General features: G+C 41.4%; 1 protein-coding gene across 1 annotated transcript in view; it reads left to right on the plus strand.

Moving 5' to 3' along the window:
• The window catches only part of LOC138247415 (uncharacterized), a 55,076-nt gene that overhangs the window by 11,775 nt on the left and 17,881 nt on the right, over window positions 1-25,420 (plus strand). The window contains exon 2 of the mRNA XM_069202050.1: window positions 11,387-12,498. Within this exon, the coding sequence (XP_069058151.1) occupies window positions 11,548-12,483 (936 nt within the window). The 5' untranslated portion in view covers window positions 11,387-11,547 and the 3' untranslated portion in view covers window positions 12,484-12,498. The remainder of the gene's footprint in view (window positions 1-11,386; window positions 12,499-25,420) is intronic.

Below are 25,420 nucleotides of genomic sequence, written 5' to 3' on the forward strand. Positions count from 1 at the left end.
ATTATTTTGTGTGTGTGTGTGTGTGTGTGTGTGTGTGTATGTATATATATATATATATATATATATATATATATATATATATAATATAATTTTTTTTTAGGGGGGCGTTTAAGTACATAGTGACTTTTTCATATGTAGTTTTACTCATGACAAACCATTAGACTCACTTGGCATGTTTGACCCCTTTAGAGAGTCACAAGTGATTACACAAGGTCATATATGGTATTTGCTATTGACCAATATATCTGTCAATTATTTCATAGTATTTTAGAGTGTTTGTAATAAATGTACTTCTTTTTTTTAAAGAAAAAGCACTGACTGGACAGTCATTTATTGGGTGTTATTATTGTGTGCCAGTAAATGGTGATTACTAGCCCCCACCACCTCCCTTGCCTGAGTAGGCCTTGGCTTGCTCTGCTTTGACACCCTGAGAGAGTTAAGCGATACAGTGGAGTGCTTGGTTTCCAGTAAGGACAACTTTGGATCTATTGCTTGTGCAGTTTGCACAACTAATAGCCCAGTTTCCTACAGAGCTTTTACCTCCCGGTGTGAAACCTGTACAGTTTGTAAGGTAGTCCAAGGACACTCGCTGAACAAGAGAGCAGTTAGTCAAGTTGGTCCAGTAGGTTAAGATTCAGTTCATCAAGCTTTGGGCAACCTTTCCTAGAAAAATGGTCCCATTGTGCATCACCTACTTAGTTTCAAAGTTTGAAAATGATTTTAGTCTCACCATTTTAGTGTGATCAGAACAAACCACCCTGATCTTCTGGAGTTCAAGACTATTTGTGTTGTGGAATCGAGGGCTTTTTTCAAAGTAGCCACATGCAGTATTTGGGGCTGTATTGTTAGGGCGTGAGCACCAATTCCAGATTGGAATGGGGGAGCTGGAACCCTGGCAGTTGTGGGGCAAGAGAAAGACCGGGACGGTGCCAATCTTGTGTTCAGATATTGGAATGAAGTGTTTCCTTTCACACTACTCATGTCTAGTACTTAACAAGTGATGATGAGATTATGTAGCTGCCCTTAGATCCTTGGCTCTAAGTGTGGAGGTCTGCATGAGGAGTTCATCAGGGGATCAAATGGTAATTAACGTTTAAAGACCCTGCCATTCAAGAATGACTGTGGGACAATCGGGATGCAGATGTGAAAGATATTCTAGCAATAGTCAGGAAGGAAGAGTTGTCCAGTAGGAGTACCAAAGTAGTTTGAGCTGAAGTGAGTGAGAAGCATGATGGCTGTGTGCGTAAATCCTGCCCACCATTAAAACAAAAGAGCTCTGATTGCAATGTAGTTGGTAATTTCTCAAAGGTTTGGAAAAAGGAAACAAAATGAAAGTAAAATGTATAGATCAGGGCAGTTCGATTGGTGAGGAATCTACGGAAAGCAGTAAACATAAAGCAGGTGCTAGCAAATTTGTCTTAAAAATAAATGTCAGTGAAGCAAATGTTCTAAACATTGATAGATGATAAAGTAACTGTGATGTGATATCTGGAGGAGTGAGCAGTCAAATATATGCAGATTTTGGATCTCCATGTAATATGGTTAATGCAAACATATGCAAGTCAAAATTTGTTGACGGCTTGGGTAGTAAATTGCATGAACCAGATATCAGACCACAAGGGTATTCTGGTGAGAAAATAGAGAAGCTAGGATTTAGAACACTAACTTTCAGTTTTAAGAATTGTAAAACTACAGGAAAACATAATGTAGCAGAAAGAGGACCTTCAGCACTTGGGTGGTTCTATCAAGGCAGTTTGTACATAATATTGAACCCAAATAGTCCTGAACTACTGATGATTGCCGATGAGGGTGAGAATACTGGAAGATTCATGTTAAGTTATTATCTGAAAGTACTTGGTGGCAAAACTGGATATTTGAATGGTTTCAAACACGAGAAAGCAAGAAATATTCCTGTCCTACTTGAAGATGAGGTTGAAAAAGAGGTGGATAAACTCGTAACAGAGGATAAAATTGAAATTACTCAGGTTGTATGTTGCCAGGGGTAGTAATGGGAAAACTAGACTATGTATTGACGTATGTTATTTAAACAAGAATATCCTTGTTGATCAATTTCCACTGCCAAGAAATTCAGTGATGTTGGTCCTCGTAAAAAATGCTAGTTTAGTTTCCTCAATAAAACTCTGTTGCCTAACATCAGATGTCTTTGCATGAAGATTAAATGTGCAGAAAGTTTTTGGGAGACCGAAGATGCTGTGTCCACATAGGAGGCCATAACTAAGTTGATGTGTGCCAGTTCTTCACTCAGCACATGTGGACCTTTGCTATATGTACTGGGAGTAGACTTAAAGGTGGGGGAAATAGGTGAGCTGGTTGTCACGGGATGCTATGCTACTGTACTGTACTGACAGTGTGTAGGATGTTTAAGCAACAGGAAAGACACTGGAAGAGTTTTTAGCAAATGTTTAATCTCTGGAGTGCCATGATGGGGGGGGGTGGGATGGGAGGGTAGGGATCTTCAACCTGCAGTCCCAACCATTGGTCTGGGCTGTGATTTGTGACTGACACAAAAGCCTCCAACTTTGTCTTGCTGAATATTTTGAACACTAGAAATGTTGTAAGTTCAAATGTTAAACGCTTAATCTTACAGTGCACCTCACTCTTCCTGGAACTTGTTCCATCTTGTTATGGCTAACATAACTATTAATCGAGATGAACTACTGACTTTGATCTGACTGGGCTCCTTGAGCAATCCAGTGCTGGGCCCGTTACTGCTCCTTACTGACAGTAGTAAATCTATACTTAGTAAATGTGGCTACTTGTTAGTCCACACTTAACTTTACTACTTCACAAAATCCAAGTTTGAAGTTAATGAAAAATGCTACGGTAAATGTATTAATAGTAAAGCTCCACTTGTAGATTTACCTTTGTGACTAGTCCTCAAAGATTGTAGATTTCCTGAGAGAAGTGAAGCCTCAAACACTGGATGCAATCTTGCAAGGTTTGAGAATTTTGTGTGTGTGTGTGTGTGTGTATGTATATGTATATGTATGTATGTGTGTGTATATATATATATATATATATATATATATATATATATATATATATATATATATATTAGAATTGAGCTGACTTTGGGTCAGGTTTATAGAGACTGCTATAATTAATTGTGATGTAGATGCATCAAAGAAAAATGGAGTCTAGGTTGGGCTCTAAAGGAGACCCTGAGGCATCTCAACTTTGCATTGTTTTTTCTGGTGTGTACCCCAACAGATGGTGGTGGTGGGAAACCTGCATAAGTATGTACTCTGGGGATGTGGGAGTAACCTGGATATCCAGTGAGCCCCCACCCCAAAGAAAATTTATGACCCCCACCCCCCAAAGAAAAGTTAATTCAAGCAACTCCCGGGACGGGGCGATTGTGTATGCTTTAGGAGTGTGTGGCATTGCGCGAAGGTATGGTGACTATAATGCATGTTAATTACTTTGCTGAAATCAATAGCTGACTTTTTGATAAAGAATGGCTAATTTTGGCCACTGTAAAACTATTGGTTGTTTATTTTTTGTTACACCATGGCAAAACCAGTAGGCTTGATCTCTTCACAACGTTTAAGCCTTTGCATGATTTTATTATGAGGATACGTGGGCTTTGCTAAACTAGTGGATAGGACCTCTTGGTGCACAAACATTTAAAGATGATCTTATCTGAGGCTACGTGATTTGCTCTTTTTAGTTGCTTTGTGAGGACCCCTTTAGAAAGGGGTCCCTTTTTTTTTTTTTTTTTTTTTTTTTTTTTAAACTGTTACTTTAGAAATGTTTTTAATTTTGTGTTCAATATTTAGGTTTTGTTTCCAGTTGTGGAGTTTCTAATCCACATAACCTCCATTAGTCATTCTTTGACTTCTGGGTCGTCTTTTGCTGAGTCAAATGCTGAAAGTGGTACAGGATCCATAAATTGGGGACCCACACTAAGGTGTGGGTGGAAAGAGGGTGAGGTGACATATGTTGATTTTTGACAAATGCACCACTTGCATCTTTCTCTGGGGAAGACCTTACTGTTTGTACCATGGTAAAGGTTGAGCCAGGTCCTTGCCGAAAATCAAGAGTAATTTAATTACTAATAATTCAATTTTAAGTGCATTTTTTTGTTATCAATAGTTTTAGACCACACAAGTCAATAGAAGACAGTTCAGTCAGACAGTTCATTAATCATACATTCAACTCTATTAAAGCTATATATGAAACTTTTTAGTCCTGGCATCCTTGGGGTGTTAATCCCTTAACAGTTGGCCTTCATCCTTCCTGTTTTGCTGGCTTAAGGACTCTGCACACCTTACCACTTGTAAACAGTGCTAAACTGCTTGTGTTCTCCCTTTAAATTATGGCAGAACTGGTTTACACCCAATTGGCACTTTTTATCAACCTATAAGACCCTAGTAAAATGGAACTGCCTATACACAGGGCTTGTAAATCAGAACTACTAGTAGTATTTAAAGCATTAATTGTCACCCACTTAAGTAGCCCTTTCAACATGTCTCAGGCCTGCCATTTAAACTTGCCATTTCGACCTGATGACATAAGCCTTTTCCAGTCCTAAATCTTCCTTTTAAATACCTTTGTCACGAGTAGGGTAGGCCCTGGACAGCACAGATTGCAGTGTATTTAAGAACTAGGACATACAATTAATTTGTACATTTCCTGGTAGTGGAAAACTCCTAAATGTTTCACTACTGCAAGGTCTACCTCTCACATAGGATAATGTTCAATCAAGGATTTGTAAAGCGTGTCTAATCACCCGTAGGGTCTCAAGGTGCTGAATGTAGGCGTTCTGCTCAGTCGACGAGCCAGGTCTTGAGGTACTTCTGGAACTGCTTTAGTGATGGGGTCTGCCTGAGCTTGAGGGGATGTGTGTTGCATGTCTGGGTTGCTAGGTAGGAGAAGGATGGTCGTCCTTCTGTATTTTTCCCGATCTTGGGGATGGCTGCAAGGGCAAGCTGGGAGGAACGGAGGCAACTGTTTGGTGTGTAGAAGGTGAGGCGGTGGTTGAGGTATGCTGGTCCTATGTTATGCGGTGTGGATCAGGAGTTTGTATGTGATACACTGGCTCCCAGTCAACAAGTGTAGGTCTCTGAGGTGGGAGAAGATTTGGCTGTGGTGGGGGGTGAATGTCCAGGATGAGTCTGGCTGCTGCATTCTGGACTCTTAGTCTTGATTGAAGTATCTTCTTAATGCCAGCATGTAGTGCATTGCTATAGTCCAGTTTGCTGGTGATGGGTGCGTGGGTGACTGACTGCCTTCCTCATGTCGGGGGGGTGGATCCATTTGAAAATCATCCACAGGAGACCGTGTGGAAGCTTGATGAGGAGATGGCGTTAACTTGGCGGGCCATCGATACAATGGAGTCCAGGATGATGCCTAAGTTGTGCACATGGTCCGTGGGGGTGTTACCCAGGGCATTAGGAGTCATTCCAGGCAGAAGGGGTCTCTCCTGAGGATCTCTGTCTTGTCTGAGTTGAGCTTGAGGCAGCTGGCCTCCATCCAGGCAGTGACTGCTCTCATACTATTGTGAAAATTCCTCTTGGCTTGCACAGAGTCCTCGGACAGTGAGAGGATCGGTTGGGTGTCATCCGCATATGAGACTAGGTTAAGCTTGTGTTGTCCACTGATCTTAGCGAGTATGGCCATGTAGACTCTGAAAAGTGTTGGGCTGAGTGAGGATCCTTGGGGCACTCTGTTACCATTTAATAAATTGGAACTTCCAATTGGGAGCAGGTATACAGGTCAAATGTGTTGTATAAAGAATGGCAATGAAAAAACCTCTTTATTCGTGGTGTGTGTGTGTGTGTGTTTTTTTTTTTTTTTTTTTTTTTTTTTTTTTTTTTTTTTTTTTTTTCACATTCGTTCTGAAAATGTTGTGTTTTAGAACATGACGTTTTTTCTTCTCCTAACCATTTGTCACCTGCAGCCTGATCCTGGGTCACATGACTAGGTGTAGCTGGCAATTGGCCTTTGTGTTACAGCTCCCAGACGTGGGACCAAGAGAAGATATGTGTTAACAGAATGGGCCACTCTGAGTTAATGAGAGGAGTTGCCACCTACCATCCTTTCAGATCACAAAGGATTTGACACTGGCCAGGACAGGAACGAAGGAGATGCCAGATACCTCAAGGGGGAGAGGGGTGGCGGTGGAAACCTCTAGCAGCTTTCCCTACCCCAAAGTGGACACAGTTATATAAATGTAGAACTTCTAACCCCCACCTCTTCAGTATAGTTCTAAACCTGTGGATTCTCTGCCAGGAAATAACTGCCACTCTGCTGCCCTGCTGTCCTCTTGCCTGGGTAAGGAGGACGAGCCTCCTGACTAGAGCATCAGGAACAGAAGGCTCCAACAATCTTGAACCCAGCACCTGGACTTTAACTTATGAGAGTCCTACTCTGTCAAGTGGTCCAGACCCGCTTGTAGCTGGACCTGAACATGCTCTGCCAACTCATCTGTGGTTTCAGCAGAACAGATGCATCTACTCTGCTGCACGGGGCAACCCTGAGAGAAGCACCAACACATTGCCTCTGCTGCGTAGACTTTAATAATACAAGGACTGTGCATATCTGCACAGAGCTTCCCAGTAACTGCACTGCACAACCCATCCTTGATGCAGGATTCCTCATTACAAGCCCCGCAACTTCCTCGGAACCAACCGGTGCATGACGCATCTTGATGCAGGATTTCACATTTGGAGCACCTTGTTGACGGCATCCCTGACAAAATGATGCAGAAACTTGCACTGCTGCATTCCAGCTCCTAGGAATCGCCGCTGCAAGACTTGTCCTTGATGTGCGACTCCGCAACCAAGATTTAAGGTTCTCTTCTTCAGCTGGCCTAACTGGGCCATTGTAGCTGGCACAATCTCAGTCAGCCTGAACTTGTGACTTTGTCACAGTCTAGTGCAAATAGATATCCACAGACGACGCTTTATTCTTTTTGGCTCAATTTTCGCTTATCTTTAAAGTTGCATATTTCTCTACTGACTGGATTTTGTTTAAGGTTTTTTTTTTTCTTTATGAAAGTTATAACACTTTTATTTCTAATCAGTTGTGGGATTTTTTTTTTGGCATTTTCACTTTATTACAGTTTGAAGTGCTGCACAAATACTTTTCAAACTGACTCTGGGTTAGGCCTGTCTGCTCTGTGCCAAGCTACCAGAGGGTTGAGCACCGGTTAATTTGGAGTTTGCTTGTGATGCACCCTGACAAGGGCCGTTGTTCGTGCATGACTAGGGTTTCACACCCACCTTCTCCAAACCAGTAACCTAGTCTCTTAAATTATAAATAATTAGCATTGAATATTATCAGAACCCCTTTCAGTGTGCCGGAGGGCAATTGGAAACTAGGTGGCCCAATCGTGGGGGTTGAGGCCTTTTACTCTAAAGCCCTGACCTCCTATGGCCCTCTGAATAAATTCCTGCTGAGAAGGTCAAATTTCACTAACAAATTCTCATATACATATTTCTCAAGGATCAGGCTTTTATTTTATTTTTCTCCAGCCAACACATGTTTTATCAGGCTCCTTTTACCACAAGCTCCTCGGGGCTAGAAAATGCAGAACAAATATACTGTGATAGGACCTGATTTCCTTACACACAATATTCACTTGTATCCCCTGACAAGACTCCTGTCATTGTCACAATTTCATTGTTAAATTCAGAATCCTCTCCCAAACATGTAATTACTGTCAAGTAAAATCCTAAATATTATAGTAGGAGCATAGGAAAGTTGATCCTCATTTATCAGTGGTCAATCCTATTATGTCCCTTGTGTGCTATTGTGTGACAATAGAACCAGAAAAACTAATTCTGTCCATTGGCATAAACCCATAATGTGAAACATCAAAGTTATTGTCTTAACGTATAAACAGCTGTGTTATACAATGTACACTTCTCAATTTCTAAAACAGTAGTGCTCAAATAACTTGAAACTCGTACTTCAATATGAATGAGTTGTTCTATAAAGTAACACTAGTGTGCTCCAATGTCTTTGTGTGTGTGTATGTGTGTGTATATAGATATAGATATTATCCGATAACATAGCTCTGGTAACAGAACTCCAAAACAAGTTTTCCAGACTAAACGGAGTAGTACTGTAAATAACAATAGTTATTTATTTAATAACAATTAAGTACTTAAACTGCCTTGTCCAGAATCACATGAAACCATGTGAAAAGCACTATTACACTTATTTGTCTGTATGTAATGTAGCTCCCGAAATCCATGTGCCTGTTTTGTGTTCTCTATGGGTGCCATCGTTAAAGCTGCAAAATACTTAAATCGGAAAGAGTACTATCTCTTCCCCTGCACCCCCTCTCCAAACAAAACCCAATAGTATGTTAGTGTGTATATTGGCATTAAAAGTCAGCGCCATTATTATACAGGGCAGCCAAGGCGCATATTACTCCAGCCCTTTTAACCATCTATTTCAAATTCACATAAGTACATAGAAATCCACCATTACAATTGCTAAATCTATATGTATTAGAACTATAGTATTCTGTGTGCCTATTTAGGAAAGAGGACTATTGCACATTAAACCTAATCATGTGTAAACAAGTTTATATCGTAAACTAAATCAGCTCTGTATTTTAAACAGAGCGGCCGATAAACCCATCACCATAACTGCGGTAATTCATTAACCCAATTACTTTGTCCATTTAAATGCTTCTCAATAAACGTATATTCCTAATACAGTTCATTGTACACATCACCCAATCTGTCACTACCTACAGAATTTGAGATGCAACTGATCACAGAAATCCCTTCTACAGGCTGTTTGAGGAGGGGGCAGTGGGAGGAAGTGGATACAAGGTGTTGAACACAATCCCACAACTCAAAGTATGTTTAACAGCCGCAATAAAGGACTGTCTAGTCAAATCCTGTCTTTTATGCCAAAAGTAGTATTTATGTACAAAGTGAAATATGGCGTGCACAGCCCTCTAGGGTCAGGGCTCTAGTGTTTAATAGGCAGACCCCTGAATCTCATTTCCCTCTTACTAGCAGTGGTGGTTATTCCCCACTCTCAATATGATATTCAGGTTAGGCCCCACTAGCAGTCCAAGCCTCAGGAGTCCCATTGTAACTCTTTTGGAAAAGTCATTTGTTCCTAACCAGAGGGATATCTGGCAGACCTGTACCACTGAGGCCTTCTGGCCCTTTGATTACTCTTACCTGCACCAGCAGAGATTGCCTGACTGGAGTCTCCGAGAGTGTCTTGGTGGTGGGTGAGGAGGAGGCAGCAGCTGCTTATGTTGAGTAACACTTGCGGCTCTGCAGGGGTAGTGGTTGGATGTCCTCTGCGCTCATCTGATGTGACGAGAAGTTGCCTTTGATCCTTTGTACATGTGGAGCGGGGACTCAACACTTCTAGTTACGATCCTCTGTCAGGGCTCGGGCCCACACAGGTCACCATGGTGTCCTCTCCTCTCAACAACAGCATCAACCAGGCTGCGATCCTTATCCTTTCTGGTAGCCCCCTGTGGTATACAGGGATCCAGACCTCATTGCAACTGTGGCTCAATGAGCAGGGGTATGTCTGCCTCCATGTGAGGGACATTTACTTCCCAATAAGCAGTCCCTTTCTCGTGATGTCGTATTCCACACCCCTAAGGCTTCTTTCAGCATTGTACTGGAGTTCATTCATCATCTTTTGTTATCATTTTCAGTAGTGGGGCCAAAATATATATTTTTCCCAATTGTTAAGAACATTAGACCCTTGGGCTGCTAGGACCTATTTTGTTGCTCTTCATAAGAGTAAATTATTTGGCGTAGTTCTGAGCCATACCAAAGTAAAAACAAATATGATCAATTCTGCAGGTATCAAGGCATCTTTGATATACAAATTGTAAATCAAAGAAGGAACTACTGAGGCATTCATAAAACAAATCATTTTATTTTTGGAAGAGGTCATTATTTTTGTTCTACCCGCTGCCATGGCTTTTAGATGAGCTTATGACTACACTGACCAACTAATGCAATTTTAGCTTCTATTGCATATTGTGAAACTCATTTCAACAGGTCAATCAATTCCTCTTTCTACTAGATTACCTTTTATATAGTCCACTTAATGCGTCTGTGTCAGTGTGACTAACACCAAATGCAATCAAAAAAGGTGGAGACGCCCTATTCGACCGAAAGGGGCAGGGTCAATATGCAATAAAACTGAAAAAGAATTCCCTTTCGTGCTAAAAAACCTTTTTTTATTTGTAGAAAATCGGGGGTTGCTATGCTTGCTAGGGAATGCACAAACAATTCTAAACCATATTTCCAAACAAACCAACAAATACCCTTAATGTATACAAATGTTTTTTTTATATATATATATATATATATATATATATATATTTTACCCACAATAAAATACAATTTGCATCTAATCTTACCTCAATGTTAAAAACATTGTAGACAAAATAGGGCTTTCCTTTTTGCATTCTTGTCATTAGGCACATGCGCAACCACTTCATACATAATCTTATAAATAAAAAACATAAAAATGTGTCCAAATGCCCTGAACATTCCTATCCAATCGCTATCCAAATTAGTCTCCACAGTGTTTTGGTGGTATTCATGATGGTTCACATCACCTTCTTCAGGACACTGATACATTAAAACAATACAAATATCTGCCCCTGCTGATGTCCAGTATTTAGGCCTGGATGGTGGACTTCAAAACCTTTTTTCTGGTTCTCAGATCTATAAGCACATCATATAAGGCTCATTCAGAGTGATTGTCCCGACTGTGTTAAGCCCTGATTTGCTCCCTCTGCCCAAAAAAACCCAGCAATATTCCTCTTGGCCAAATAACTCCAACATAATTGAAAGCTCACTGTTCCACACTCTGACTAATAAAGGCCTTGTAATTCGAAGTGATTGTCCCGACTGTGTTAAACCCTGATATCATGAAGCATACATTCTCTCTAATACCCTATGAGATGGGGCTCACTTTGATGAAACGTCGTCTTCACACGTTGCCTTCTCGATCCCATATGTTCCAACTCAGTTATTATTCACGAAGGGTACATTCCATCCAGTTTAAATCCCTAATCTGGTTCACTGAAACAAGGTGATGTCACCTGCTTGTCTCGTCCCTAAATCACTCCGATTACATTTGGTTCATCCAATGCTCCCTTTCTTAAATTCAGGCCACTTCCCCTTTGATAGGTGAGTCTGTGACTATCACTTTTAATTCCGTCTTGCTGACTCGGTGTGCTAACATAAAGCCCAATGGCCCATTTTAATGACTGACAAATGGTTTGCACTACTCTGCTTTGTTTCTCAACCGCCCTTCCCCCCCCCCCCCCCCCCCTTTTTTAATCTTGGGAGAGTAAGTATTTGGATGTGTGCTTCTACCCCAGTCAACCCAATTTTATTTTATTTTTCTACAGAACTCTGCCCCCTCTACCATCAGACACCAGGATTGTTCTCCGTGTTGGCAAATTCATTTGTTCACTTTGGGACAGTCCTCTCAAAGCGAGAGGACTAGTTTGGAAGAAGGGTCTCATCTTGTAAAGTCACTGCTCCACCAGCTCGCTGCCTAACCACCAGTATGGCAGAATGTAGGGAGTCTGGCTTTACACAAGCTAAGCTATTCATTCCGAGTCCAGAAGCCTTCTTGGCAAAGACCACCAAGCCAGAAGAGGCTTTCAGTTTCACTTCCAACAAGTCAAAGGGTCATAAAAGTGTTCACTGTAAGCATGGCAAGCCTGATAAATTTCAGACCGACCAGAATTGTAACACAGAGCCCCAAGTACCCAAGAAAAGGGCAGACATTGGCTATGTGACGCATGCCGCGTTTGAAGAACTTGACAAAAAGAAGGAACCGCTTATGCAGGAGGGTGCTAGGCAAATGCGAAGGGATAAAGCCGTCCAAGAAAAAATAGAAAAGCTTGAGACTTTAAAGAAACGCGAAAAACTGTTTTTATGGCACTCCTTTTTCCTCTCGGAATATTACAAAACGAAAACAATACCAAGAGGATTTAGAGTTCTACAAAGTGGTGTGGAACATTTACAGGCACTCCCTGAAATCAACAAGCAGTTGTGTGCAGTGACCAACAAGTGTTCTTTCGACCTTATGCTGCTCACCCTCGAGCGGGCGGTAAAAGAGGCAGAAAAGCTTGCGTCACTAATAGCGCTCCTGGAAGAAGCTCTGGAGAAGCTGGTCTCACCAGACCACTGCGCCCAAATAAAAAGGAACATTGAAGCTAAAGTGAGTACCTTCGAAGATAACCTCACGGAAACTCTAAAAAAGAAATACCAGAGAGACGTGGGCGATTATTTAGCCAACAAAGTCTATAGCTGGAAACACGAGGAAGAATTTCGATGCGTTTTCCCCTTGTCTACGTCAGATTTTGATTGTGCAACAAAAGACCGTACCATCTCCAGCGGACCTGTGCCCACTTCTACTTCCCCGAGGATGCCGGAAGTCAAACCACACAAGAAAACACGGCGTGGGAGAAGAGGCCAGAAGAAGCATGCCAACTAGCCAGTGCCTTCAAAAGTAAGTTAATTACAGCAGTTACTTGCAGGCTGCTTTTTGTTTGTACAGATAGGAGAAGAGTCCTTTGCAGTAGGCTTGTTTAGAGCAGGGGGGCCTCCAAACTTTTAAGTATCAAGCTACTTCAGTTCAGTGAAAAGCACCCCGAGCTACTAATATTAATAGTGCTGACTACATCAGACAAGAATGAACTAGTGGCCAACATATGCAAGATTAGCAGCAGTTTTGCTAGCAGTGATGAAAAAGAGCCTTTGTAAATTTGAGGTGCTTATACATGGGTAATACAAAACTACGATAGCTGTAATGCAAGTGACACAAGGGTAATATTAATAATTAGTGTCTAATGTTGCGTATTTATCAGTCAAATATTAGATTTAAATGTATTTTGGAAATTATGAGATCTTAAAATACACACATTTTCATCTTGAACGCACTTTTCTGTTGTGGTATACATACATATCAATTCAACCTAACAAAAGCTTTTAATAGCCTAGGCTACGTACAGGAGAGCTACTCGCAGGTAGCTGGAAAGCTACGAGTAGCGCACGAGCTACTGGTTGGAGAAGCCTGGTGTAGAGGGAACCCAGTGTAAAGAAATAATGATTATTGTGAGACAAATCAGTTAAACCTTCTGCACTTGTACGCTGCTTAAGGTTTGCAGGGAAGGGCAGGAGGATGAACTGATGCACCAGAGGACACCATTGTGAATAGATTGGTGTGATGGCAGGGTGAAGAAGTGGTAGAGAAACTGGTGTGATCGTCTTGTCATCTGATTTGGCCAGCCTAAGCTGAACTGAAATGGGGGCCAGGGGAAGATCGGAAACTTGGAGGATGAGGATTAGGATACTGATGCAAGGGGGTGGGTGGGAGGACGTGTGATGAACTATTGGTGACTTAAGTTAGGAGAAAAGTTCGATAGAGTACCAACCTACAGTCAAGTGGCGAGGTGTCTACCTAACCGTTCACCTATGCAGAATTGTTATCAGAAATGTATATAAAACACTATTTTGCTCAACTTGTAGAAGCCCAGAGAAATCTTTTATAACACTTGCGTTCAAAATATTTGTGGTTAGTTGTCCCGTGATTTGTAGGCACTGCTACCAAACTCAACAGTACTTTACTGTGTTTATAATGTGGATTAATGAAAGATGAATCACAAATGGCTTCCCTGGCTACCTTGCTGGCAAGATTGAAACCTACAAGGGCTCTATGCATACACACTGCCAGGAGACCAGCAGACTGGGGATAAAGTGGCAGATTTAAAACCATGGCAACAGGCCTTCTCCATTTGTGCCATGATCTGGAATAACATTCTGGTATCCCCGAGGGCTGCCCCAATGTAGGACCAACATTTTGACTCCTTTTTTTTAAAAAAGCAATCAAAACAAAAATTAACTATTATTCTCAGAGCGAATCTCTCTTCTAAAGACGTTTTTTAAGTACATGTGCCTCTGACCATGTACATAGGTCTGCAGTCTTTTTGAGATGTTTCAATAATATACAAATTAGACCTGCGTATGTGTTGAACATAAAACTCACCCAATAGTCTTAAACCTAAAATTATCTCTGGAGTGTGGGTAAGTTGACCTGGATATTTAACAACGTGATGTAGAGTGAATCACTTCATCATATTTTCTGATTAAGACAGCACAGCCACCCATTTTTCCAAGATCATTAAACTGAAGATAGACTGCAACGCTCACATTTGAACTGCTACATTATTAGTTCCACACATTGGGAAAAGTGGAAAAGCTATTAAGTAAAGGTGAGACGACCTCTTGAATAGTTTTGTACTCTGGTCAAGATGAGCTAATTCCCATGGGGTGGGACCTTGTTTTCAGACTTGTTTTGTGTTCTGCTGAGATTAAATACCTTCTAATGGTAAAGGCCTTCCCAGAAAAGCCTACCGCCTATTTTGTGTAAAGGGCGACTCTTTAAAAAATACCCCTGCATGGGACCACATTTAGGATCTTGATGACCGCACACAGCTGCAGCTTTAGTCTAGGTCTCTTCGTATGCTGAAGAATTAACCAAGTTCTGACACAAAGCTGACCTATCCCAATCGCTCAGTGGGCTAAACTCTTCCCAAAACCAGAAGAGAGACTTCCGAGTTTGACCTCTAAACGGGTCTACTCTATCTGAAATCCTTTAACTGTAGCGCTCCATAACCACATGCACATGTCTCAAGGCTGTACCAGCGAGAATACAAGATTTCATAATGTAGGAGTAGCGTGTTCTGCAATGCTGCACGGTATCAGTTGTGACCTGGGTGATGCACTCCACGTTCCAACCTCATCAGAGAGACTGCACAAACCGCAACCACTTCCAGCGTCCTGCTGTTTCCTTTTTCCCTCTCAACCTCAAGGTACATCTTCTGTACTGTTCTGCCCTCCTAGGTATCTTGTGACTGTGCACAACATTGGTTGAGTGTTGGTTCATTGTATTTCTTTACAAAGTATGCTTGGTCCCTGGTGTTCTCTTTATTACTTAAACTGTCACTGGAAGATCCGATAGAAATGTTATATTTACTACAAGTATACAAATCTATGTGCATACCCCACCATAATCTGTGATTCATTTTAGCTCAGGCATACAGAGTGCTGTAAATTGTGTTGGAACCCTCCCTCATCTAGAACACTCGGTTACATTCCTATCAGACCAATCATGGAGACTCTGCTTGCCCAGCATTCACATACACCCAGGGAAGGGGCACACCATAACTTATTTGAGGTACATGCAAGCAAATGGAATTCAGATCTGTCAACACTGCAAATTCATAAAAGCAGCTCCAGGAGGAACCTGTTGATGAAATATTTGACATCTCCTGGATATTGTGCAGACATTGTTCAGGCTTAGCATGGCTAACCCAAAGCCTGTTGCAGAATAATACAGTTTTTATATTTTCAGTATATAGAACTGCATGTCAAGTTTTGCATCGCGATCACTGTCTGAAATGGGTTTTAATGCTTCCCATCGTGATGGGATCAGACTTAACCAACTGAATACAGATTTGCCCCACCAACAAATATAGAGTTATTTCCACAAGGCACATCATAGCCATCCTTTGTCAAGCCTTGAGACTCTCTGCTCCCTCTGCAAAAAAACAAAAACAGCAGCAAAATTCCTCTTGGCCAGATAACTCTCCAACATAATTGAAAGCTCACAGTTCCACACCCAGACAAATAATAAAGGCTTTGGAATTGAGTGACCCACCCCCAAATCTACAGCCATATAACCTTAATGTAACTGAAGTTGCAAAGAAAGTCTGTCATGAGAGAATATTTATACACCATTTCTCAACAGTAACTATACTTACTGTTTCTGTGAAAAGAGTACAAACGTCTCCTCAGACGAAGTCTGGCACGAAGAACTGTAGCAGGCCAATCTCGGCTTTGGGCTGAATAAAGTTAGATTGGAGATGACAATTTGAGTCATCTACCTCTATTTACCAAGATCCAGAAGGATTTTTTTATTTTTTTTATTAAAAAAATAAATAAGACAACCTAGAGCATGGGTGTTAAACCTGACCATGTTAGGGTCATTTCCACCCCCACCCGACTTTTTGCCTGCCTCCATCCATTTTTCTAGTGTGTGTGTGTGTGTTTATTTATTTTTATATATATATATATATATATATATAATAAAAAACGGTCCTCCTTATGGCACGCATTCATTGCTGGTGAAGTCGTGAGGAATGTACCTTTCCTCCAAATTAAAAATAAACAGTTAACTGTGACGCTACACTTCAGGAGAGTTGTTTATACTCTTTATTTGTAGTCCTATAAATCACCAAACATCACCAACGACTCGTTCGACCTACTGGTCTTGTTCACAGTGTGACAAAGTGCACTACAGGTGCCTAAATGCTGCTAGTGGCCCTGCAGCACTGAATGTCCCACTGTTGGGCCTGGCCCTTTTTGCAGGCTTCTCCCCCTAAACGTTTTGACTTCTTTCTCCTATTCTTTTCTGACTTGTCTTTATTGGCTTGAGGACTCTGGGCACTTTACCACTGCTAACTAATGCTAAAGTGTGTATGCTCTCTGCTTAAAATATATTGGTGATTGGTCTCTTAATGATTGGCTTATTTGATTTACTAGTAAATCCCTAGTATAGTGCACCGGGTGTGCCCAGGGTCTGTAAATCAAATACTACCAGTGGGCCTGCAGCACTGATTGTGCCACTCATATGAACAGCCCTGCAAAGATTTTTCAGACTTGCCACTACAGTGTCTGTGTGTGCAGTTTTAAACTGCCATCTCGGCCTGGCAAGTGTACCTACTTGCCAGGTCCAAACCTTCTGTTATGTTGTATTGTACAGTGCTTATTACGAAAGGTTGCCGGGTGTCATGTTTAAGACTCCTGGGGGGCTGGGGCGGAGCATCCTAGGATAGACAGTTGACTAGCTGTCTTTGGCTGGAGTGGCTGCTGGTGACACCGGTGTTGACTGTATGAGAATAAACGATGTTTGCTTGAATTCTTGGGTGCTGTTGATCTGTTTCTGGATCACACACAAATTGGTGACGAGCGGGAACAGCTGTCAACACCTTTACTGAACATTCGCGTATCAGCTATCAAAAATTAGCATCCTCACATCCCGAACTGACATTCTCATTTCTATTCATCTCTTCATGTTGGTAAGGTGACTTATTGACTTTTATTATTACTTTTGTAAATAAAGGAGCAGCGTGCCTTAGTGTCCAGCTATCCTCTCGAGGAGGGCTGGTGCAAGCTGTTTCATATTCTTCCAGGAATACCTTCTAAAGTTATAAGAAGCTAAATGAACATAAGGGTTGTGCGCGAGTTACGAAAACATTACACTGCACACGTTGTGAGTCACAGTGACTCGCACGCTTAAGTCTTTAAAGACAGTCTGGTTCTCAGTGATTCGCACGCTCTGAATTATACGTTGAGCACCGGAATTAGCATGCAGTGAAAATACATTCTAGGCACGCAAACTCTGAACATCAGTATGCTGCTCAACTTCAAATAATATCACGGCAACAGGCACAGTGTATTTATCAACGTGGATACGGTTATTCGCACATTCTCAACTTAGCATGATGTAAATCACAAACCTAGCAGCTGAAGTGATTTGCACATGTGCAGTTTTCACAATCCAGAGACGATCGCACGTTTAACATTGTACTGTGGAACGTTGACTGATTTCAATGTTGAATCTAGTGAATCTCTATTCAATGACTCACACACTATGCTACAATAAATAGATTTAAATAATTAAGACTTGCGTGTTCTTCGTATTCAGATCTGTCAAGGAAAAATGCTGGTTTCAACAAATTGTTAGCTGGTCTCTCATTGGTTATTGCATTGTATGTAATTATTGCTGATTGTTTACTATTTCCTGAATGCATTTGCAGTTTCTGTTGGCAGCCAGGCCTAGGGAGGTTTAATGGACATGATTTAAGAATGGTTATTCGGTGAACAATGGTTCTTATGAAAATAATACTATTTACTATTGACTCATTTACTCAAGTAAGAAGAAGAATCTATCGATGCTATGCAAACTGCAAATTTACCAGTGGTGTTTCTCCATGAATCAGGAATGACTGCACTTAAATGGCACCATTGGTATAAATCCTTTGAAAGTTTTTATTTGCCTTTGTTGGTCTGAATTTTTCAGCCAATAGAAAAAAGCAATTTTATATAATTGCCTTGAAACAGAAAGACAAAGAATTTTTGCCTATCAGCCGCAACCTTCATCTGACCAATGGGATGATCTTACAGAGGCGGTCAACAGACTAGAAAACAATTTCAACTTCAGTCTGTCAACTGCTTCATAGCCTGGAATGAATGCGATAAAAACTAATAAGAGTATAATTTGTTTTGTGTGTTAATTTAAGTCACACATGGCTAATGCAGATAATTGTCCTGCAGTTGGGAATATGTGTATGAAATGCAAAAAGGTCATTTTGCACAGGTGTGTAAGAATTCACAGTCACGTTTGAGTCACAACAACGTTTATGACATGAAGATGTGGATGATTTTGATCTAAAAAATAAGTGTGTACTGGTAGTTGATAGACCTTCCAAACCAGCTTTGGGTTTATCTAAAAATCTAATATGTAAGGTAATGACTGGGCAGGTGGTTTTAATATCAAATTATGGTTGCATCATGAAAATGGTTACATTAGCACCACCTGATATGAAAACCATTGCTTTTGATGGTCAAGTGATAGACATGATGGGCTATTTTCATGATGAGATCAAATATTAGTAGATCATAAGTACAAAACTATATAGCTAAGAGGTTATAAAATTCTGGGGTGGAGAGACCAGTTGCTTTAGTGGAAATGGTTGAGAGAAAATTTGATTCTTTGCAAAATGCTCTGAACAAGCATGAATCTATCTTTAGAGACAAACTAGGAATTGGTAAAGGGGTATATAAACAAAATATTATTTAAGCTAGGGGTTGTTCCTAGTGTACACAAGGTATGGAATGTGCCCCTAAGCATCAGAGATACTTAAAGAACATTTACATGATCTCTTTGTGGACGGGGTCATAGAACCAGTAGATTTAGCACAATGGGTTTCACCTATTGTGGTGGCGAATAGGAACACCGATTTTTAGATTGTGTGGATCTAAGATCTATCAATAAGAACATTTTGGTGGACGGTTAACCCTTTACCAAGAACCCAGGATATGTTGCCACAGTTTTGGCGGGGGCAGGGATGAAAGTATTTTCCATAATTGATCTCAAATTGGCATACCATCAAGTTGAGTTGAGCAATGATTCTCATTCTTTTACTACCTTTTTGATATGCTATTTGGGGCATTGTTTTGTACGAATGCCATTTGGGTTGGCCTCGGCGGCGGCCATTTTTCAGAAACTGATGTATCAACTCCTTTGGGATGAAAATGGGGTGTGGGCATATCAGGATGACGTCCTCATTTGCTCGGAGTCAGTTAAAACACATTTATACAAGTTGGATAAAGTATTAGGGGGTCTTAGCAGATCATGGGATCACAGTAAAGAAGGAAAAGTGTAAATTTCTGGTTGACTGTGGATTGCTTGGGGCACAACATTTCAGCTCAGGGAATTTTAACAAAGGAAGATCTCTTAATGGTGATTGACAAATGTTCTACTCCTAAAGGTAAAGACCAATTAAGGTAATTTTTGGGTCTGTGTGAGTATTACTCATGGTTTGTATAGAATTTTATGTTTCAAACTGAACCTATGAGGAAACATTTAAGGAGTAGATCAAAGTTTGAGTGGGAGGAATATTCAACACTTAAACTCTGATAATGAAAACCCGGCTCTGCAACTTTTCCAAGGGAAGGTGTCATCCATAGTTACTGTTAATGCTAGGGGAGTAGGTATGGGTGCTGTATTGAGCCAAATGGTCGAACGCAAGAACATATAATTTCATTTGCATCCGGTGTCTTTCCAAAACTGAAAAGAATTACAGCATGATTGAGAGAGAAGCATTGGCTTGCGTTTGGGGGTGCAAATCAAATTTCAACTTACAAAGGGTTTAAAATAGTCACTGATCATAAGCCTTTGGTATATTTGTGGATTGACTAGTTTTAATGAGACCAGTCCTAGGCTTACAAAATTGTTGTCTAAGTTGAATTAATTTAACATAACACTGGTAGAAAAAATTGCCGAGCGGATTTTCTTTCGAAATGTCAGGTACCCAGTACTGCAGAGAAATTAGACAAAGATGAGGATGACGTAGTTGGTATGATTGATGGGGTGTTCGTATTGGATGAAATCATTTCTAGACAGTCTTGGAAAGTAGCAGCAGGTAGGGAATATCTGTCAAGTACTCATTATTAAGAAATATGTTTGTGACAGCCAGCCTGGAGGAAAGCGAGTAGCAAAAAAATTAAGACTTCTTTTATTTAAAAAAAAAAAAAAGTTAAATGTGGAAAATGACCTGGTGATGAGAGGAGAACGGTAGGTTCCAACAAGTGTACTGAGGTGCAGATTAATTAAACTTGCTCATAATGGACATGTGGTGATTACTGGCACTAGGAGATCGTTGTTTGTATTGGTGACCGGGTATGGATAGTCAAGTAGAGATGATGGTCAGAAATTGCAGTGAATGTAAAGGTGCTGATAAAAGGTATGCTTTCTATGGAGGTGCCGTTTGGTCCAGTACAATTCCCTGGCAGACCTTGGGAGAAGCTTGATATGGATTTTATTGGTCCCACTGGGGTCAGATTGAATGCAAAAGGTATGTTCTGATATCAGTGGACTATCATTCTAAATGGATTGCATACACGTTTTAGAAAGAATTATTTCGTAGTGAGGGAATTCCTGGGTTTCTAATTACAGACAATGGTGTTCAATTTGTGTTGCATCACATGGTTGAGTTCGTGAGGAGCTTCAATGTGAAACATTTAACTACTGCTTTATATAGTACACAAGGAATTGGTTTATTTGAGAGGGTGAATAGGTTGTTTAAAGAGACTTTTCAGATGGCTAATCCGGTTGGAAGATTGGTGCAAGAGGCTGTGGCCGAAATAATTTATCACAACATGCCTCATTCTACAATGGGAGTTGCTCTTTTCATTTTGTTGAAAGGTAGGCATTCATTTATTGAGCTGTCTCCTGATTGGGTGGTGTATGAAACTATGAGGAGTAAGGCTACTCCTGATATCAGACAAGTCCGAGCGAGAGTGGAAAGATTGCAAGCTACAAGCAAAATAAGCTATGACAGTCGCAAAAGTGTGAAGGAGGTGTAGTTTTGTGTGGGGGATAGAGTTAAAGTGAGGAGGCCTCATCTCAAAAGAGAGGGGGGGGGTCAAAGTATAATCCTGTTACTAAGGTGGTTAGAGTTGCCAAGCACTCAGTCATTCATGGGGGAGAATGGAACGTGGTGGAACAAAACAGATATTGCAAAGATTGCTGGTGATCTTGAGGTTGATTCAAATGTGTTGCATGAAGGAGTTCACAAAGGAAGTGGATTCAGTTTTGGTGGGTATTTTGGAGGAAAAGAGAATGATGACAGACGGGGGTATTCAAGGATCTGTGGAGGTGTTCAGGATGCATGTTCGGGTGAGAGTGTAGGAAATGGTCCAGGGCAACATAAGTTGAAATATGTGGGAATGAAACTGGTGAGTTTGGGTGGTGCTGCCCCATGTGGTGGAGGACAAAGTGGTAGTACTTGTGTAGATAGTGGGGAAGATGCATGTGGAGGAGTTCACAGCCCCAGAAGGGATGTTGGTAGACCTAAATATTCAAATGAGTATGAAATGCTGTAGCCCTTCTTGCATATGTTTGTTTTATCTACAGGAACAGTGTTAAATGTTTGCAAAACAAAGTTTTGAATGAATGAGGTGGATATCCTTTTAATATATGCTGTGTGTCATCTGTGTATGGTGTGATCTTAAATCCTTGACATTCGATGACGTAAGCAAGGGGGTGCATATACAGATTGAACAAAGGGGGAGGGGGGCCTCAGAGATGAGCCTTGTGGCATCCTCCAGCAGCATCACCTTGGAAGTGACCAATTGTTGAACCACCTTGAAGGTATGACCCTGGAGGAAGGAAGCTAACCACTGTGTATTGAATCCTAGTTTGTTTTAATGGGATAAGAGGAGTTAGCTTAGCCTCTGGTTTGCAGACTTGTGCCCCCGTCACCTAGTGACTTTTAACCTACTTAGCTTGCTCTGTCTTAGCCCATTTAATTAATCTAAGATGGCTGCCTTGTTTATAGTTAGGCCACTTGTTTATGCTTTGCATTATCAGTGCCACTGCGCTAAGGCATCAAGATCAATGACAAAGACAAACAGTAGGTGTTCACGCTAAGGGATTTCCCCCCTCTATACTTTCGAGGGATTTGTTTATAATAATTTGCAGTCCCAAGAATGTCTGATCTATTGTTTGGGAACACACCTATGTCAGGGGTCCTGGTAGATCTGTATAAATACATCGCACTTTAGACAGATAATCAGAGGGATTCGGACCAGAGGTCATCGCCACCATCACTGATAACGATGCTGCACATCGTCTTGAAGCTGACCCAGTCTTCGTGTCCCTGTGGAGTCTGGGATAGAGACCTCATTCCAAGGTAACAAGGGTTGGGGGGGGGCTCCGCTCATGGACATGGCAAACCCAGGTCTCCTTTAGGTAGGAGGTTAGGCCTATCATATTAGGGTATTAGGGCATATCACACCACATGTCTTTTTCATGCCATTGCAAGATGGTTCGGGTCTTTGTAATAATGACTCTCGTTTTCACAATTCTGTTTTGTGCACTGTTCAGTATCCTAATTATTGCAGCCCATGCAACATATCTTAAATTGCAGTTGTGTTAAATAAAAACCATTGAAACTTTACTGCATCTTTGTCATTGCCTGTGTTTGAATGGTAAATCTCAGTTTAACCACGACACTTCCGGAGATGTCCATGCGCAAAGGCTGCCACAAATCACCTTTTACTATTGTGTTTTTGGTGAGGTGCTGCTAGTGAGCCGGTAAGGTTGGGACGACAGTTGCGACTTGTAGGATAGGCATAGTCACCTACAAACAAAAGAACTGTCATCCTTAAACCAGCAGTCTTTCGTAGAGCAAGAGTCCAAACTGCAGCAACTGCAGCACCCCCTCCTCCTCCATACTTCCAAAACCATTTCAGCAAAGTGTTGTGGGAAACTGTGTCAAGAGCTTCACTTAAATCCAGCATCCCCCCACCACCAATCGACTGTCTTGGGTATTCACCTGTTAACACAGAGGTGACTTTGTACTAAACTGAGGACAGAAGCCTGTTTGTGTCTCATGGAGTAACTCCTGTGCATCAATTAACTCAATCGGTTGGACACTCGCATGCTTTTTAGCCACAGAGGCAAACCAATAGAAGCAGAGAAATGGGCCTCAAGTTTTCGGGTTTTGCAGGATTGAGGGAGGGTAGCAGTAGTCTGCAACACAAACCTTTTTTTTTTCCCTCCAATGCCTTTTAATATTCCAATATTACTTTATAGGTTCTCACCATTCTCCCTGTATGTAAAGTGAGTTGTTCCCCTCTTGCCAAGGGCAGGACAACATATTGGGGAGCCAATACATTGCTTGTGATCTTCGCAAACTTGGAGACCTTCACTTGAGTAGGCAATCTGACTTCCTCAACCAGGTTTTGCTAAGGTGGGCACTGTCTGGGATGCATTCTAGTATGGAGTGTTACTGTTCTATCTAGTAATTAAGGAGTATGTGAAACAACGAGGTGTAGCAAACACCATCGTCTGACCCTTCCTTTTGTCTTAGCCAGTTGGGCACCAGGCCCAGTGGGACAGGACCTGCCTTAGAATCGGTTTGGAAAGACCACAGAGGAGGGGTTGCTCTTTTCCATGGCACCGCTTCTGGGTGTGTACCAGGCCTCTGCACAGGGGAAGAAAGTTTCTGCCATCTTAGTATTAGGTAGAGAGGGGCACTGTAGGATTGTTTGCTATAGGGCAATCTGGAACATCTTCAAAAATGTTCAGTATTACCCCAGGAAACTACATTGCACCCTGACCTTGCACTGTTCAAAGAATTCCCTAGGGTGACTTATATGTATTTAAAGGTTTGGGCCTGGCAAAGGGCTTACTTTGCTAGGTTGACATGGCAGTGTAAAACTGCACACACAGGCCTTTAAGTTGCAAGCCTGAGACCTGTTTAAAGGGCTATGTAAGTGGGCGGCACAATTAGTGCAGCAGACATGCTCATATCACATAATATACAGTCTCTGGCACAGGTATTGCCACTTTTCTAAGGACTTGGAAGTAAATTAAAGTTGCCAATTTGGATACAAGCCAATTCACTCATATTTTAGGAAGAGCGCACAAGTGAAGGCAAACATCTGATGATGACTATGCAGAAAGGGTCAAGTCCAACAGTTGCTAACCTTAAAATGTAGCCTTAACTTCTATAAATGTGGTGTGTGTGTTTTTTTTTTTTTTTTGTTTTTTTTTTGTTAGTGTGTATTTTTTCTTCAGCAATTGCTGTTTGTCATCTGAAATGTAACTTCAACTTTCCTTTTAAGAAGCCTTTCATTGTTTGTTGGGTTTTTGTATCTAGAACAGTTACCTCTTTGACAAAGCAAACAAAGATGCATGAGCTACATTCAGGTGCACTAGAGGAAGGGGTGCTGGGTCAAACTTGTAGCTATGCCCTGCACAACCGTACTGTGCACAGGCTTTTGCCATGCGTCTTGTGAATAAGTGCTTGACCTGTACCTAACCCTTGTTTGAACATAATCCACTGTGCATGGCTTAGTGTGTGGAGAGGGTTACAGAAACACCCTATGCTGAGTCCCAGTGAGGACTTGGCTCACAAAAGTCTGTTATCTGGTAGAGGCAGAATGGGGGAGGTTAACTACTCTCTCTGCCAGCTTAGAAGTTCAAACTACACCTAAAAGAATCTAAATTTCAACTAGCCACAGAGGTGATCTAGCTTCAGTGGGATACTCTAGGGGTGAAGGTGTGGCCTGATGCAAACACAGCCCGGGTCCATCTTTTTTTCATTTTAGAAAAATAAATCTAACTCTGGCATCCTGTGGACTCCCGACCCCTCCTAGGAAAAAATTGAGGGTAACTTTCCTAACCCACCTCAGGGTGTGTGGTAAGCAGAAGGACTGCTACAGCTTTAAGTGTTGGCATGTGGTCCAGTGCCAAGAATGGCTGACCCTTCCCTACCCTACCTTTTCATATAAAAAATCCCTGCGTCTACAAGGCTTCCTACTCCACCTGCCAAGGGGCAGACTTGGAGTGTGCAAAGAAAATCAGGTAATTGGTAGAGAGGGATGGTAGCCCTACTCTGATAACACCCACATTCCTTATGAAGGTGGCCCACAAAACTTACTAAATTAACCTGCACTTAACCCTGCGATCTGTAGCTTGGTATTAAAGAAGTGCAGCTTAACTTAGAAGGAATATATAAAGTATTTGTGCAGCAAACAAACAGTATTACAGTGGAAACAACAAAAGAAAAATCTAA

Source organism: Pleurodeles waltl, chromosome 7 (genome assembly GCF_031143425.1).
Source record: "Pleurodeles waltl isolate 20211129_DDA chromosome 7, aPleWal1.hap1.20221129, whole genome shotgun sequence".
Taxonomy (NCBI): domain Eukaryota; kingdom Metazoa; phylum Chordata; class Amphibia; order Caudata; family Salamandridae; genus Pleurodeles; species Pleurodeles waltl.